Source organism: Somniosus microcephalus, chromosome 12, assembly GCF_052327205.1.
Source record: "Somniosus microcephalus isolate GS21.2 chromosome 12, FLI_Smic_1.0, whole genome shotgun sequence".
NCBI lineage: Eukaryota > Metazoa > Chordata > Chondrichthyes > Squaliformes > Somniosidae > Somniosus > Somniosus microcephalus.
The window spans coordinates 163,396,398-163,415,334 of record NC_140998.1 but is presented as its reverse complement, the minus strand read 5'-3'; the positions used below and the strand labels follow the sequence as shown (position 1 = coordinate 163,415,334).

General features: G+C 45.0%; 1 protein-coding gene across 1 annotated transcript in view; it reads left to right on the top strand.

The window, feature by feature from the left end:
- slc39a9 (solute carrier family 39 member 9) overlaps nt 1-18,937 on the top strand; it is a 58,892-nt gene that overhangs the window by 11,381 nt on the left and 28,574 nt on the right. Inside the window, exon 2 of the mRNA XM_086003760.1 lies at nt 13,856-13,964. Within this exon, the coding sequence (XP_085859886.1) occupies nt 13,856-13,964 (109 nt within the window). The remainder of the gene's footprint in view (nt 1-13,855; nt 13,965-18,937) is intronic.

Sequence of the window (18,937 nt, the reverse complement as noted above, 5' to 3'; positions counted from 1 at the left end):
TTGCACTTTTCTGCGTTAAATTTACATAGAAGATAGGAGCAGGAGTAGGCCATTCGGCCCCTCGAACCTGCTCCGCCATTCAATGCAATCATGGCTGATCATCCAAATTCAGTACCCTGTCCCTGCTTTCTCCCCATATCCCTTGATCCCTTTAGCCTTAAGAAATATATCTAACTCCTTCTTGAATATATTTAATGAATTGGCCTCAACTGTCTTCTGTGGTAGAGAATTCCACAGGTTCACCACTCTCTGGGTGAAGAAATTCCCCCTCATCTCTGTCCTAAATGGCTTGCCCCTTATCCTTAGACTGTGACCCTGGTTCTGGACTCCGCTGCCATCGGGAACATCCTGGATCTAGTCTGTCTAGTCCTGTTAGAATTTTATAAGTTTCAATGAGATCCCCTCTCATTCTTCTAAACTCTAGCGAATATAAGCCTAATCGACCCAATCTCTCTCCATACGTCATTCCTGCCATCCCAGGCATCAGTCTGGTGAATCTTCGCTGCACTCCCTCCATGGCAAGAACATCCTTCCTCAGATAAGGCGACCAAAACTGCACACAATACTCAAGGTGTGGTCTCACCAAGGCCCTGTACAACTGCAGCAAGACATCCTTGCTCCTGTACTCAAATCCTCTCGCTATGAAGGCCAGCATACCATTTGCCTTCTTAACCGCCTGCTGCACCTGCATGCTTAACTTCAGCGACTGGTGCACAAGGACACCCAGGTCTCGTTGCACTTCCCCTTCTCCCAATCTATTGCCGTTCAGATAATCTGTCTTCCTGTTTTTGACACCAAAGTGGATAAACTTGCATTTATCCACATTATACTGCATCTGCCCAATCACCCAACCTGTCCAAATCGTACTGGAGTTTCTCTGCATCCTCCTCACAGCACACACGCCCACCCAGCTTTGTGTCGTCGGCAAACTTGGAGATATTACAACTAGTTCCCTCGTCTAGAAATTGAATATATATTGTGAATAACTGGGGTCCTAGCACCGATCCCTGCGGTACCCTACTAGTCACTGCCTTCCACTCGGAAAAAGACCCGTTTATTCCAACTCTTTGCTTCCTGTCTGCCAACCAATTTTCTATCCAAGTCAGTACCTTACCCCCAATCCCATGTGCTTTAACTTTGAACGCTAGTCTCTTATGCGGGACCTTATCGAAAGCCTTCTGAAAGTCCAAATACACCACATCCACCGGTCCTCCCTTATCTATTCTGCCAGTTATATCCTCAAAAAAACTCCAGTAGATTAGTCGAGCATGATTTATCTTTTGTAAATCCATGTTAACTTTGTCCGATCCTGTCACTGTTTTCCAAGTGCTCTGCTATTATTACATCTTATATAATAGACTCTAGCATTTTCCTCACTACCGATGTCAGGCTTACCGGTCTATAATTCCCCGTTTTTTTTCTCTACCACCTTTTTTTAAATAGTGGGGTTACATTAGCTACCCTCCAATCAATGGGAACTGTTCCAGAGTCTATAGAATTTTGGAAGATGACCAGCAGTGCATCTACTATTTCTAGGGCCATTTCCTTAAGTACCCTAGGATGTAAATTATCAGGCCCTGGGGATTTATCGGCCTTCAATCCCATCAATTTCCCTAACACCATTTCCCAACAAATACTGATTTCATTCAGTTCCTCCCTCTCATTAGACCCTATGTTCCCCAACATCTCTGGGAGGTTATTTGTGTCTTCCTTTGTGAAGACAGAACCAAAGTTTGTATTTAATTGGTCTGCCATGTCTTTGTTCCCCATTATAAATTCCCCTGATTCTGACTGCAAGGGACCTACGCTTGACCACCAATCTTTTTCTCTTCACATATCTGTAGAAGCTTTTACAGTCAGTTTTTATGTTCCCTGCAAGCTTACTCTCGTACTCTATTTCCCCCCTCTTAATTAATCCTTTTGTCCTCCTTTGCTGAATCCTAAACTGCTCCCAATCCTCAAGTTTGCTGCTTTTTCTGGCCAGTTTATATGTCCTCTCCTTGGATCTTATGCTATCCCTAATTTTCCTTGTTAGCCATGGTTTAGTCACCTTTTTTGTTTTATTTTTATGCCAAACAGGTATGAACAAATTCTGTCGTTCATCCATGCGATCTTTAAATGTTTGACGTTGCCTATTCACCGTCAGCCCTTTAAGTAACATTCCCCAATCCATCCTAGCCAACTCGCGCCTCATACCATCGTAGTTTCCTTTATATTATTTAAATACAGGACCTGAGTCTCTGAGTCAAATACTTCACTCTCCATCTTAATGAAGAATTCGATCATATAGGTAGACTATCCTTTATCCGCACTTCCGAAAACCGAAAGTTTTTTTGTGGCGCGTAAGTCGAGCGCACGACATAACCCGAGTGGCGCCAAACATGACCCGACACGGCCGATGCTTTTCTGACCTGATTTGCGGGCCAGCTTAGCGTAGGAGTCAGCCGATATCCGGCTTTCCCACAACTGGCGGCGGCAGTCGAGCCCCAGACCCCCGCTAAGTCAAGGAATTCAGATACTGAGCAGGGGAAGCTGTAAAGAGACTGGGAGCGGCAGCACAGAGAAGCAGGAAGGGGAATGAGACACGGAACAGTCGCAAGAGGTAGCCTGAACTTTTAAAAATTTATATTAAATACAAATACTAATTACCAAATTAATTTAATGTTCAGAGTTTCCCAGTCTGAAATAATACCTTCTGAAATCCAAAAATTTCCGAAAACTGAAACACAGCTGGTCCCAAGGTTTTCGGATAAGGGATAGTCAACCTGTATTATGATCGCACCGCCCCAAGGGGCCTCGCACAACAAGATTGCTAATTAATCCTTTCTCATTACATAATACCCAGTCAAAGATGGCCTGATCTCCAGTTGGTTCCTCGACATATTGATCCAGGAAACCATCCCATATACACTCTAGGAATTCCTCTTCCACCGTATTGTTACTAATTTGATTAGACCAATCTATATGTAGATTAAAGTCACCCAGGATAACTGCTGTGCCCTTATTGCACGCATCTCTAATTTCCCGTTTAATGCCATCCCCAACCTCAGCATTACTGTTTTGGGGGTCTGTATACAACTCCCTCTAACGTTTTCTGCCCCTTGGTATTTCTCAGCTCTACCCATACAGATTCCACATCATCAGAGCTAATATCCTCCTTTACTATTGTTAATCTCTTTAACCAGCAATGCTACACCACCTCCTTTTCCTTTTTGCCTGTCCTTCCTGAATATTGAATACCCCTGAATGTTGAATTCCCAGCCTTGGTCACCCTGGCGCCAAGTCTCCGTAATCCCAATTATATCATATCTGTTTGCATCTATTTGCACAGCTAATTAATCTACCTTATTACGAATGCTCCTCCTTCAGGCTTGTTTTTTTTAACACTCTTAGACCTTTTAGAATTATTGTGTACTGCGGCCATGTTTGATTTACACCCTTGATTTCTCTGACTTCCACTTTTGCTTTTCTCCTTCCTGTCTTTTGCTTCTATCCTTGCTTCCCTTTCCTCTGTCTCCCTGCACAGTTTAAACCCTCCACAACAGCACTAGCAAACACTCCCCCTAGGACATCAGTCCCAGTCTTGCCCAGGTGCAAACCGTCCACCTCCCCCAGAACTGGTTCCAGTGTCCCAGGAATTTGAATCCCTCCCCCTTGCACCATTCTTCTAGCCACGTATTCATCTGAAATATCCTTCTATCCTTCTATTTCTACTCTGACTAGCGCGTGGCACTGGTAGCAATCCTGAGATTACTACCTTTTTGAGGCCCTATTTTTTAATTTACCTCCTAACTCCCTATATTCAGCTTTTAGGACCTCATCCCATTTCTTACCTATATCATTGGTACCTATATGCACCACGACAACTGGTTGTTCACCCTCCCCCTCCAGAATGCCCTGCAGCCGCTCCGAGACATCCTTGACCCTTGCACCAGGGAGGCAACATACCATCCTGGAGTCTCATTTGCGGCCGCAGAAACGCCTATCTATTCCCCTTACAATAGAATCCCCTATCACTATAGCTCTCCCGCTCTTTTTCCTCCCGTCCCGTGCAGCAGAGCCACCCCTGGTGCCAGGAAGTTGGCTGCTGCTGCCTTCCCCCGATAAGCCATCCTCCCCAACAATACCCAAAGCGGTGTATCTGTTTGAAAGGCAGCCCATTGTTCCATTACAGTTTTGCCTGCCAATCTTTGACTCCAATTTACCTGGGCCAGCTCCATTCTGTCGCACTCTGTCATTTGCCACGTGTCTGCCTATTCCACCAGTCTGTCTGTCCTCTTGAAGCCTTTCACTTTCCTCCTCACTGTTCACTACTTCCAAGCTTTGTGCCATCTACAAATTTTGAAATTGTGCCCTGTGCACCCACATCCAAGTCATTAATATATATCAAGAAAAAGCAGTGGTCCTAGAACCGACTCCTGGGGAACATCACTGTGCACCTTCTTCCAGTCTGCAAAACAACCGCTCACCACTACTCTCTCTTTTCTCTCACTTAGCAAATTTCATATCCATGCTGCCACTGTCCCTTTTATTCCATGGGCGTCAACTTTGCTGGCAAGCCTATTATGTGGCACTTTGTTGAACACCTTTTGAAAATCCATGTACACCACGTCAACTGCATTACCCTCATCAACCCTCTGTTACCTCACCAAAAAACTCGATCAAGTTGGTTAAACACGATTTGCCTTTAACAAATCCGTGCGGGCTTTCCTTAATTAATCCACACTTGTCCAAGTAACTGTTGATTTTTGTCCCTGATTACTGTTTCTAAAAGCTTTCGAGTACCTCGTCTTTATCAATTTTTATCCCATCCAGTATCTCCTCTACCTCCTTCACTATGTCTATGGCAGCATCCTCTTCCTTGGTGAAAACAGATGCAAAGTACTCATTTAGTACCTCAGCCATACCCTCTGCCTCCATGCGTAGATCTCCTTTTTGATCCCTAATTGGCCCCACCCCTCCTCTTACTACCCGTTTACTATTTATCTGCCTATAGAAGACTTTTGGATTACCTTTTATGTTAGCTGCCATTCTATTCTCGTACTCTCTCTTTGCCCCTCTTATTTTCTTTTTCACTTCTCCTCTGAACTTTCTAAATTTAGCCTGATTCTCAGATGTATTCTCGACCTGACATCTGTCATACGCGCTCTTTTTCTGCTTCATCTTACTCTCTATCTCTTTCGTCATTCAGGGAGCTCTGACTGTAGTTGCCCTACCTTTCCCCCTCGTGGGAATGTACCTCGACTGCACCCGAACCATCTCCTCTTTTAAAAATCACTTAAGACTTCAAGTAAACTACTTTTAACCAAAACCCAAAAAGTTCTTCAACAAACAAGTAATACCAGTTCATCGCCAGTCCTATTGGCACTCTAATAACTCCTCGTCTATTACAGTTTTGCCTGCCAATCATTGATTCCAATTTAACTGGGCCAGATCTGTTCTCATCCCACTGAAATAGGCCTTCCTCCAATTAAGTATTTTTACTCTAGATTGCTCCCTGTCCTTTTCCATAGCTAATTGTTTGGAGTGATCTTTGTCTATGGCTGTTATGACAGCAAGCAATCTCCTTCATACCAAAGTCATACAAAAAAACTGTAGAAGCTACATCATTACATAAATTTAAAACAGAAATAGACAGTTTCCTAGAAGTAAAGGGAATTAAGGGTTACGGGGAGCGGGCAGGAATTTGGACATGAGTCTAGGTTCGGATCGGTCATGGCCCTGTGGGGAGCGGAGCGGGCCCAGGGGCCGTGTAGCCTGATCCTGCTCCTATTTCGTGTGTCTAATTCTGTTAGATGCAGGAGATGGTTCTGTGATAGTGGATTGGCAGTTAGGATCAGATCAGCCATGATCTTATTGAATGGCGGAGCAGGCTCGAGGGGCCGATTGGCCTACTCCTGCTCCTATTTCTTATGTTATGTTCTCTGGTTGCAGCAGAATGTGAGTAACAATCAATTTAGGTCAAAGTCTTATGCACAGTATAGATTAAAAGGACACAGATGTTTCTCTGGCACAGATTCATTTGCGGTGTCATGAACTTGCTATTTACAGTGTTGGAAAGATGCCACTCTGGGCCAACAGTGCATTGAAGCTCTCTTCACCTGGAGTGAACAGGCATGGCCAGAATTGTGAGTATAGTAGAGGTTTAGATCTCAGTTCTGTCACAAGTGCAGCTTTGAGGATCATGTGTCTGCATATTGATCATGTTCGTAAGCTAATGAGAGATATGCACATTGCACAGTTTTGCTATTTTGGTTTGTAGGGCTGATTTTCAATGAGAACTCTTTTTCCCCATCTAAATATTTTTAAAGAGTTGGCAGTATGCAGCACATCACAACAATTGGGAGAGAAGCACAACGAGGGAAATCATTTAGAGGACTGAGAAGATCGAAAGGCAGAGGCAAAGTGTGAGCTATGAACTGAAAAAAGAGCAGTAGAACAGCAAAGGGACGTTTTAGTGAATAGGAAAATAAATGTCTAACGATTGAATTGCAAAAGAGAAGGGAAGGTACTTGTACAAATAAATTGGTTCAGGATTTTTATTTTGGCATGTCTATTTTTAGCCTAGTGGGGCTATTGGAATAATTGTGCTCTAATTTTGTACAACCAATGTCAAAGATTGTAAGATGCCCATCACTGCAGAATGTGAAGGACTACCAATCAGCGTGACCGCATTCTGAGAGTGTTTTACGCAGATGTGGGAAATTCTGTCTCCTCCATGTCCTGATTTAGGTACAGGAAATCAAGCCATCCTGGGTAACAATGGTGGGAAATGCATCGACCCTGAGTTGAAAGAGAAAGTTTAACCACACATTTGAGGTGGGAACCATCACCAAAGCACAGGTCTTCGAGGCCTGTTGAAGGGCCCTACCTGAAATGTTTTCAGAAACTGGTCAATCTGATGTACATCTCCAACATGTTTTGTTTTCATCTGATTTCCAGCTTGCACACAATATATCATTTTAGTCTATCCTGGTTCTTTTTCTCCTACTGGGTATTGGCCCTACTGGTAATGCTATGAAGGAGGAGCGTGCACATTCATACAGGTCATACAGTCGGGAACGGTAACATAATGGTTGTTACTGGACTAATGGTGTGCATGTACATAGATCTCTGAAGGCAGCAGGACAGATAAGGTGGTTAAAAAGGCATATGGGATACTTGCCTTCATTAGCCAAGGCATAGAATATAAGAGCAGGGAAGTTATGATGGAGCTGTACAAAACGCTAGTTAGGCCACAGCTGGAATACTGTGTGCAGTTCTGGTCACCACACTATAGGAAGGATGTGATTGCATTGGAGAGGGTGCAGAGGAGATTCACCAGGATGTTACCTGGGCTGCAGCGCTTCAGCTATGAAGAGAGACTGAACAGGCTGGGGTTGTTTTCCTAAGAGCAGAGAAGGCTGAGGGGGGACCTGATTGAGGTGTACAAAATTATCAGGGGCATAGATAGGGTAGATAGAAGGGAACTTTTCCCCTTAGTAGAGGGGTCAATAACCAAGGGGCATAGTTTCAAGATAAGGGGCAGGAGGTTTAGAGGGGATTTGAGGAAAAACTTTTTCACCCAGAGGGTGGTTGGAATCTGGCACTCACTGCCTGAAAGAGTGGTAGAGGCAGGAACCCTCACAACATTCAAGAAGCGTTTCGATGAGCACTTGAAACGCCATAGCATACAAGGCTACGGACCAAGTGCTGGAAAATGGGATTAGAATAGATAGGGCTTGATGGCTGGCGTGGACACGATGGGCCGAAGGGCCTCTTTCTGTGCTGTATAACTGTGACTCTGAGTTCAAATCCCACCACAGCAGCTGGGGAATTTAAATTCAGTTAACTAAAGATTGAAAACAAATCTGGAATTAAAAAGCTAGCATCAATAATGGTGACCATGAAACTATTGGATTGTCGTAAAAACCCATCTGGTTCACTAATGTCCTTCAGGGAAGGAAACCTGCCATCATGTGACTCCAGACAGCAATGTGGTTGACTCTTAACTGCCCTCTGAAATGACCTAGCAAGCCACCCAGTTTAAAAAAAAAAAAAAAAAAACCGCTACGAAGTCCCGTCTTCACAATGAGGACACCCTCCATCGTGTTTGTGTGGCACTACCACCGTGCTAAATGGGATAGATTCAGAACAGATAAAGTAGCTCAAAACTGGGCATCCATGAGGTGCTGTGAGCCATCAGCAGCAGCAGAATTGTATTCCACCACGGTGGCATAGTGGTTAGCACTGTTGCCTCACAGCACCAGGGACCCGGGTTCGAATCCGATCTCGGGCGACTGTCTGTCTGTGTGGAGTTTGCACATTCTCCCCGTGTTTGCGTGGGTTTCCTCCGGGTGCTCCGGTTTCCTCCCACAGTCCAAAGATGTGCGGGTTAGGTTGATTGGCTATGATAAATTGACCCTTAGTGTTAGGGGGATTAAATATGTGGGGTTACGGGGATAGGGTGGGATATGTGTTGGTGTAGGGGTTACGGGGATCGGGTGGGATATGTGTCGGTGCAGGCTCGATGGGCCGAAATGGCCTCTATCTGCACTGTGGGGTTTCTGTGATTTCTGTGAATCTCTACCTAAAAATGCAGTGCCAACCTGGAAAAGCTGCAACACAGGACTACATGCATGCTAAAAAATGGAAGCAGCATGCTATAGACAGAGCTAAGTGATCCCACAATCAACGGATCAGATCAAAGCTCTCCAGTCCTGCCACATCCATTGGGAATGGTGGTGGACCATTACACAACTAACGTGGAGGAGGCTCCATGAATATCCCCATTCTCAATGATGGTGGAGCCCAGCACGTGAGTGCAAAAGACAAGGCTGAAGCATTTGCAACCATCCTCAGCCAGAAGTGCCAAGTGGATGATCCATGTCGGCCTACTCCTGAGGTCCCCACCATCACAGAAGCCAGTCTTCAGCCAATTCGATTCACTCCATGTGATATCAAGAAACGGTTGAGTGCACTGGATGTAGCAAAGGCTGTGGGCCCCGACAGCATCCTAGCTGTCATGCTGAAGACTTGTGCTCCAGAACTAGCCGCGCCTCTAGCCAAGCTGTTCCAGTACAGCTACAACGCTGGCATCTATCGGACAATGTAGAAAACTGCCCAGGTATGCCCTGTCCACAAAAAGCAGGACAAATCCAATCTGGCCAATTACCGCCCCATCAGTCTACTCTCACATCAGCAAAGTGATGGAGGGTGTTGTCGACAGTGCTATCAAGTTGCATTTACTCACCAATAACCTGCTCACTGATGCCCAGTTTGGGTTCCGCCAAGACCACTCTGCTCCAAACCTCATTACAGCCTTGGTCTCAACATGGACAAAGGAGCTGAATTCCAGAGGTGAGGTGAGAGTGACTGCCCTTGACATCGAGGCAGCATTTGACAGTGTGGCATCAAGGAGCCCTAGTAAAACTGAAGTCAATGGGAATCGGGGGGGGGAAACTCTCCACTGGCTGGAGTCATACCTAGCACAAAGGAAGATGGTTGTGGTCGTTGGAGGTCGATCTTCACAGCCCCAGGACATCGCTGCAGGAGTTGTGGGGCTGAAGGAAATTACAGAGATAGGAAGGGGCGAGGCCATGGAGGGATTTGAAAACCAGGATGAGAATTTTGAAATCGAGGTGTTGCTTAACCAGGAGCCAATGTAGGTCAGCGAGCAACTCGCCAAGACTTCTTCGGCAGCACCTCCCAAACCCGCGACCTCTACCAGAAGGACAAGGGCAGCAGGTGCATGGGAACACCACCACCTCCAAGTTCCACACACCATCCTGACTTGGAAGTATATCGCCAATCCTTCATCGTCGCTGGGACACAATCCTGGAACTCCCTCCCTAACAGCACAGTGGAAGTACCTTCACCACACGGACTGCAGCGGTTCAAGAAGGCGGCTCACCACCACCTTCTCGAGGGCAATTAGGGATGGGCAATAAATGCTGGCCTTGCCAGCGACGCCCACACATCCCATGAAAGAATTTTTTTTTAAAGGTTATGAGAACTGACAAAAGCATAGCTTAGAAATTAGTGTAGGACCAGCATATTTGTAGAATGAAGCATCCTTTTTTCTTTCTGAAGTGCAAATTCACCAATCTCACTCTCGAAGGAAGTGGCAGTTCTCCAACTTGTGGTTCCCTGCTGGGAGTATGAGTTTACCCTCTAGATACTTGACTGCAAATTATATCCATTGCAAGTACAATCTTGTATGAAATGAAAGTAACTGAGGAGCAAGTGTCTATAATAAAGAAAGAAACTTGTATTTCTGTAGTGCCTTTCACTACCTCCGGATGCCCCAAAGCACTTTACAGCCAATTAAGTACTTTTGAAGTGTAGTCACTGTTGTACTATGTATCCCCAATCCACCATGCACTTTTCTGTTTATCCTTCCCTTTTGCATCCAGTGTTTTCTTAGCTGCTTTGTCCGGACCAGCTCCTCTCCTGCCCACCAATTTTATTTTATGGTAGGCTTTCCACGCCTACTGTCTATGTGCTATAATCATCCCATTTCCCTGGATTTTCCTGATCAGTGTGGGTTACTTCTGCACGGGAAGGGGTAGGGGGAGTGAACCAGGTGAATCCTGTCTTGGGTTTAAAATTATTTCCCAAGGAAAGGAATTAAATTTGTTCTTCTGGAGAAAGGTGAGTAGAAATGGGGAATATGTGATGGTGAGCTGTGGATAAGATTTGTATCCAAAGGGTTGGCAAACTTGAGCAGATACATTGGGGTCAGTGACACAAGCGGATTATAAATCACTCCCCTCCCCCCATGGCTTCAGCATGTTGTGTGCATACCATTTTTAATATACTTGTTCTCAGAATGTGGGTGAGACTGGCATTCATTGCCAATCCCTGAAGAGGTGGTAGTGGGCCTTGTCTTTGAACAGCTGCAGTCCTTGCGGTGATGGTGCTCCCACAGTGGTATTGGGTAGGGATTTTCAGGTTTTTGACTGAACAGCAATCAAGGAATGGCGATGCATGTCCAAGTCCAAATGGTATGTGACTTGGCGAGGAACTTGGAGGTGATGGTGCTCCCACAACATTGCCGATCTTGTTCTTGGTGGTAGAGATTGCAGGGGAAGGAGGTGCTATTGAAGTAACATAGAAACATAGAAGATAGGAGTAGGCCATTCGGCCCCTCGAGCCTGTTCTGCCATTTAATGAGATCAAGGCTGATCATCCAAATTCAGTACCCTGTCCCTGCTTTCTCCCCATATCCCGTGATCCCTTTAGCCTTAAGAAATATATCTAACTCCTTCTTGAATATATTTAATGAATTGGCCTCAACTGCCTGGTGTGGTAGAGAATTCCACAGGTTCACCACTCTCTGGGTAAAGAAATTCCTCCTCATCTCAGTCCTAAATGGCTTACCCCTTATCCTTAGACTGTGACCCCTGGTTCTGGACTCCCCAACCATCAGGAACATCCTTCCTGCATCTAGTCTGTCTAGTCCTGTTAGAAGTTTATAAGTTTCAATGAGATCCCCTCTCATTCTTCTAAACTCTAGCGAATATAAGCCCAATCGACCCAATCTCTCCTCATACGTTATTCCTTCCATCTCGGGTATCAGTCTGGTGAATCTTTGCTGCACTCCCTCCATGGCAAGAACATCCTTCCTCATAAGGTGACCAAAACTGCACACAGTACTCAAGATGTGGTCTCACCAAGGCCCTGTACAACCTTGGTGAGTTAAGCAGTGCATCCTGTCGATTGTACATACTGTAATCACAATGCACCAATGATTGAGGGGCGGGGGGGGGGGCATGTTGACTTCAGTGGCAGTTGGACCAATCAGCAAACTCTTTCATCCTGGATGTTGTCAAGCTCGTTAAATATTGTTGTGGCTGCACACATCCAGGCATGTGCTGAGTATTCCATTACACTCCTCACTGGCGCCTTGTAAATGGTGGCGAGGCTTTGAGGAGTCCACCTGTGAACCGGCCTCTTCCTTGCTCCTGTAGCCACAGTGATGACACGGCTGTTCCGGTTAAACTTCTGATCAGTTGTGATCCCAAAGATGTTGATGGTGGAGGAACGCTGGGATGGCTGGATGTGCTGGCCTTTTTTTTGAGATGGTCATTACCTGGAACTTTGTGCAAATGTTACCAGCCACTGGTCAGCCCAAGCCTGGATGTTATCCAAGTCCTGTTGTAGGCTGACATGGGCTGCTTCATTCTGGGAGGAATTGTGAATGGAGTGGGATGTCCCAGGGCTAAGATGACTGGCCTCTGATAACTATAATCATCATCTTTGTGTCACATATGACTCCAGCCACTGGAGGGTTTTCCCTTTGACTCCATTGACCATGGTGTTGCCATATGTTAAAATAACCTGGTAGAGAGTAGGTGAAATTAATTGGGCAAAATGGCTTGGTTCTTGTGTAGCTGGAACAGAGTGGCAATTGGATTATTGTGTGATGTGGACCGAGCCCGTTGCACACATTCTTTTCAAATGGGGAAAGTAGTTCAGTGATTAGAACATGATGTCACCTTTGTGGGAAAAATATATTTGGTAACTCAACTCCAGAAACATTGCAGGTATTTTCTTTCTGGTTTCTCGATGTACTTGGAGAAATCTCCAAGTCTCAATACCCTTGCAAATATTGACATGCTCTTTTGGACCCCTTCCTTAACTTCTGAAGGACACTATCAGCAATTTAAAGTAAAGCACTGCTGTCATTGAAGGAAATGTTTATTAGTGGACAGTAACAGAAATAATCTGCAAGTAATTTAACATTTACGGAAATCTGATGGATAAAAATCTGATGACCTTGGGGACCCCGGGATCCCCCCGAAGATCCCAGTGTAAAAACCTAATGGTAGTTCAAATATTTTTCAGCCTTTGCTCTGAGAAATAGAATAATCATTTGAAAGAAAGAGCATGGATTTATGTAGCACATTTTGCGACCTCAGGACATCCCAAAGCTTTTTACAGCCTGTTAAGTACTTTTGAAGTGTAGTCACTGTTGTAATGTAGGAAACGTGGTAGCCACACTGTTCATTTCTTCTGAATGGGATTGGGATCCATGCAACGCTGGGAACAGTGTTGTCCTTTAGGCTGCTAAAGAGTATAGGTTGTAGAAATAATGTCTGTAAAGCTGTTAAATGATGCTTAGATTGATTGATTGACTGATTTTATGAGTTCATTCACGTTTACAGTGACCTCTTTCGGGAATGGACCGTATGACTCCATTCTATTGCTTCCACTGGTCACCGAGTTGCTGAATTGAGCAAGGGGGCGTAAACTCAGGATTAGTACAAGGAATGTAAGGGGAGGTTGGAAGAATTTTTTTTCACATAAAGGGTTATTAGAATATACAGGAAACTGTCGATTTACCGGCACCCAAACAACCGGAAATCTCGGTTAACCGGCAAAATTCAGGAGTAGGTTCAGTTAAGTTTTTCTTCATATTAGTGGCCGTTTCTTGATTCTTGGCTGTGTAATAGGGGGTTTCTGCACTTGTTGCTAAGCAACAGGGACGCTTGGTCTGTGGCGGGGGTTCCTGCAGCTGTTGCTAAGCAACAGGGATGCCTGGATTTGTTGCTGTGTATGGAGCTCTCGCACCTTTTAACTATAACTTTCTGTAATCCGGACTTTTTGATAAACCGGCACCACGCCGGTCCCGTCGGTGCTGGATAAAAGAGTTTCCTGTAGAATGCTTTAAAAATAAATAGCTTTGAAAGCTGAGTCAATCATGGTATTTAAGAGGGAATTGGATAAATATTAAAAGGTATAAGGAAATCATTCCAGTCAGAGCTAGCACAAGCGCAATGGCCTCCTTCTGTATTGGAGATTCCATACCTACATTTTTGATGACGTGATGCAAAAAAAAATAATGAAACTGTTTTTGTTTGTTTCTCTCCAGGAAAGGTTAAAGTTGGTGACGGTTCTTGGTGCTGGGCTTCTGTGCGGCACTGCTCTAGCAGTCATCGTTCCTGAAGGGGTTCACGCACTCTACGAGGATGCTCTGCACGGTAAGGTTTAGATCCCAAGCCAAGTCCTGTTTCAAAGCACGGTAGGGCACAGAATGCAAGTACAGGAAACTCTTTGGTATACGGGACCGGCGTGGTGCCAGTTTATCAAAGTCCGGATTACAGAGGGGTATAGTTAAAAGGTACGAGAGCTCCGTACACAGCAACAAATCCAGGCTTCCCTGTTGCTTAGCAACATGTGCAGGAACTCCGGCCGCAGACCAAGCGTCCCCGTTGCTTAGCAACAAATGTAGGAGCCCCAGTTACACAGCCACAGATCCAGGAACTGCCACTAATATGAAGTAAAACTTACCTGAACCTACTCCGAGATTTCCGGTTATTTAGGTGCCGGTAAATCGAGAGTTTCCTGTAACTGGATGCCCTATAATCATTAGGCCAATGCAGTTGTTTTTGAGTAGCGACTGTACTCTCATGACTGACTCATTGCATGCCTGAAAGTAGATGACTAATTTATCAGGTTAAAAAGGTCATCAGAGCTAGTGGAGCTGAATTAGGACCATCAAACATCAATGAAACTTTCTGAATTATTATTTGGCCTCAAATTAACTTCCCATGGCACCGCACTGGAGTCAAGACCAAGTGTATTGTTCAAGTGAGGTGGGGTTAGAGAACATACTGATATAATTCAGTCAACACTTTAAAGTCAGAACGTTCTGTCCTTACTTTTTGCATAATACTTTGCCTTGATTATTTATAGTTAAATAGCAAAGATTGCTGTCCTCTGGGAAGCGGAGAAGTAGAGTCGATTGGAGCATATCTATGTCTCGGCAGTACCGGCTAAGGAGCTGGGAGACTCTAAACTGACGTATTACAGTGCTACCACTTATGGGAGGGTGTAATTACAAGTAACAAATTTACTTAGGCAATTTGTAAATGTGGACATAGGAATTTATAATGGTAAAACTTGACGCAAAAGTATGCCAAAAACACGACAACAGGCAACAAGGTCATGTGCAGAGGGAGAATTTATAACATATTAATAAATAGATATACTTTTCCAAATAAAGTGTGGAAATTGTTGCCTATTTTCAAAAGAAGTAAAACCTCAATTGCTGAAGTGTCCACATTGCTCAGGGGAGTACTTTTTGTATAATCTTCTTGATGGGTCCTTGCTTTTGGATGCATATCCAGAAAGTTGTTGCAATTATTTCTAGTTCTGTAATCAAATTTGGGTGTTCATAAAGCAGCAATATACCATGGTGGGTTTTTTCCAAGCCCCCTTGATGAGATCATAGCCTTACAATCACACCTGGGTATCGCTTACTCTTGTGCATCTTGCTTTCCTCCCTTACTCTCTCAAAGGTGTTGAACTGTGCTTGGGTCCAGTATCCTGGGTGCAGTACCTCGCCCAAATGACCTGAGCAGTGAGTGTTCGCGAACTATTTGCTGGGGATGGGGACACATCAGGACTGAGCCTGATCCTGTCCTTGAGTTTTCCCAGCAGCATCCACTGGATGGTGACCTAGGGTACTTAAGGAAGTGGCCCTAGAAATACTAGAGGTATTGCTGGTCATCTTCCAACATTCGATAGACTCTGGAAAACTTCCCATGGATTGGAGGGTAGCTAACGTAACCCCACTATTTAAAAAAAGGTGGTAGAGAGAAAATGGGGAATTATAGACCGGTAAGCCTGACATCAGTAGTGGGGAAAATGCTAGAGTCCATTATAAAAGATGTAATAGCAGAGCACTTGGAAAACAGTGACAGGATCGGACAAAGTCAACATGGATTTACAAAAGGTAAATCATGCTTGACTAATCTACTGGAATTTTTTGAGGATGTAACTGGTAAAATAGATAAGGGAGAACCAGTGGATGTGGTGTATTTGGACTTTCAGAAGGCTTTCGATAAGGTCCTGCATAAGAGATTAGCGTGCAAAGTTAAAGCACATGGGATTGGGGGTAAGGTATTGACTTGGATAGAGAACTGGTTGGCAGACAGGAAGCAGAGTTGGAATAAACGGGTCTTTTTCCGAGTGGCAGGCAGTGACTAGTGGGGTACCGCAGGGATCGGTGCTAGGACCCCAGCTATTCACAATATATATTAATGATCTAGATGAGAGAACTAGATGTAATATCTCCAAGTTTGCAGACGACACAAAGCTGGGTGGGCGTGTGTGCTGTGAGGAGGATGCCGAGAAACTCCAGTATGATTTGGACAGGTTGGGTGATATGGCAGATGCAGTATAATGTGGATAAATGCGAGGTTATCCACTTTGGTGGCAAAAACAGGAAGGCAGATTATTATCTGAATGGCAATAGATTGGGAGAAGGGGAAGTGCAACGAGACCTGGGTGTCTTTGTGCACCAGTTGCTGAAGGTAAGCATGCAGGTGCAGCAGGCGGTTAAGAAGGCAAATGGTATGTTGGCCTTCATAGCGAGAGGATTCGAGTACAGGAGCAAGGATGTCTTGCTGCAGTTGTACAGGGCCTTGGTGAGACCACATCTTGAGTATTGTGTGCTGTTTTGGTCGCCTTATCTGAGGAAGGATGTTCTTGCCATGGAGGGAGTGCAGCGAAGATTCACCAGACTGATACCTGGAATGACGTATGAGGAGAGATTGGGTCGATTAGGCTTGTATTCGCTAGAGTTTAGAAGAATGAGAGGGGATCTCATTGAAACTTATAAAATTCTAACCGGACTAGACAGACTAGATGCAGGAAGGATGTTCCCGCTGGTGGGGGTGTCCAGAACCAGGGGTCGCAGTCTAAGGATAAGGGGTAAGCACGGTGGCGTAGTGGTTAGCACTGTTGCCTCACAGCGCCAGGGACCCGGGTTCGAATCCGGCCTCGGGTGACTGTCTGTGTGGAGTTTGCACATTCTCCCCGTGTTTGCGTGGGTTTTCTCCGGGTGCTCCGGTTTCCTCCCACAGTCCAAAGATGTGCAGGTTAGGTTGATTGGCTATGATAAATTGACCCTTAGTGTTAGGGGGATTAAATACGCTGGTTTACGGGGATAGGGTGGGATATGTGTTGGTGTAGGGGTTACGGGGATCGGGTGGGATATGTGTCGGTGCAGGCTCGATGGGCCGAAATGGCCTCTATCTGCACTGTGGGGTTTCTGTGATTCTGTTTCTGTGATTTTGGACAGAGATGAGGAGGAATTTCTTCACCCAGAGCGTGGTGAACCTGTGGAATTCTCTACCACAGAAGGTAGTAGAGGCCAATTCATTAAATATATTCAAGAAGGAGTTGGATATATTTCTTAAGGCTAAAGGGATCAAGGGGTATGGGGAGAAGGCAGGAACCGGGTACTGAATTTGGGTGATCAGCCATGATCTCATTGAATGGCGGAGCAAGCTCGAGGGGCCGAATGGTTTACTCCTGCTCCTATCTGCTATGTTTCTATGACGGTGATTGGTAATGGGAGCCTAGTTTGATTTTCTCCACCACCCCCCCCCCCCCCCAGGTTCAGAGGCCAGCTGTACCACCCCTTTTACAACACTTGCTGAGACTTTCTGGTACATTTTGACACAATGCAGTACATTTAACAACTGAGCAATGGGGGATGCTCTCATCCTGTATAGTTTTAATTAGCAGATTGAAATTACAACTCTTGGAGTGATTTCATCAAAGTTGCCAGATAAGGCGAGAGGAAAAGTTATTTTTGCTGAAACAAGGATTTTAATTAGGACAAAGGTTGAAGCTGCACAGTGCTCCTTTATTTCAGTTCAAGTGTCTGCAGTCTTTATTTTTTGCATGTTGTAGTGCCAGACATCCCACTAATGTAAATGGACCTCACTTTAATGGACTAAATGGGTCTCTGCAGCATCTGAAAATAAAGCCTACCTATTTTTATTGTTTATACTTTTTAATGCGAATCATAGAAAGACTTGCGTTTATATAGCGCCTTTCACGACCACAGGACATTTCAAAGCGCTTTACAGCCAATGAAGTACTTTTGGAGTGGAGTCACTGTTGTAATGTAGAATCCTACAGCACAAAAGGAGGCCATTTGGTCCATCGTGCCTGTACCAGCTCATTGAAAGAGCTATCCAATTATTCCCACTCTCTTTCCCCTTTAGTCTTGCAAATTTTTCCTTTTGAAGTAATTATCCAATTCCCTTTTTGAAAGTTACTGTTGGATAGAAACCTAGAACATAGAAGCAGGAGTAGGCCATTCGGCCCTTTGAGCCTGCTCCACCGTTCAATATGATCATGGCTGATCCTCTATCTCAATACCATATTCCCACTCTCTCCCCATATCCCTAAATGCCTTTTGTGTCTAGAAATCTATCTATCTCCTTCTTAAATATATTCAGTGACCTGGCCTCCACAGCCTTCTATGGTAGAGAATTCCACAGGTTCACCACCCTCTGAGTGAAGAAATTTCTCCTCATCTCAGTCCTAAATGTCCTCCCCCGTATCCTGAGATTGTGACCCCTCCTTCTGGACCCCCCCCCCCCCCCCAGCCAGGGGAAAACATCCTCCCTGCATCCAGTCTGTCTGGCCCTGTCAGAATTTTATACGTTTCATTGAGATCCCCTCTCATTCTTCTAAACCCTAGTGAATACAGGCCTAGTCGACCCAATCTCTCCTCATACGACAGTCCTGCCTTCCCAGGAATCAGTTTGGTGAACCTTGGCTGCACTCCCTCTATGGCAGGTATATCCTTTCTTGGGTAAGGAGACCAAAACTGCACACAGTACTCCAGGTGTGGTCTCACCAAGGCCCTGTATAACTAAGTAAGCCATCCTAGCTCCTGTACTCAAATCCTCTTGCAATGAAGGCCAACATACCATTTGCCTTCCTAACTGCTTGCTGCACCTGCATGTTTGCTTTCAGTGACTGGTGTACAAGGACACCCAAGTCCCTCTGTACATCAGCATTTCCCAATCTATCACCATTTAAATAATACTCTGCCTTTCTGTTTTTCCTACTGAAGTGGATAACTTCACATTTATTCATGTTATTTTGTCATGTATTTCCCCACTCACTCAACTTGTCTAAATCGCCT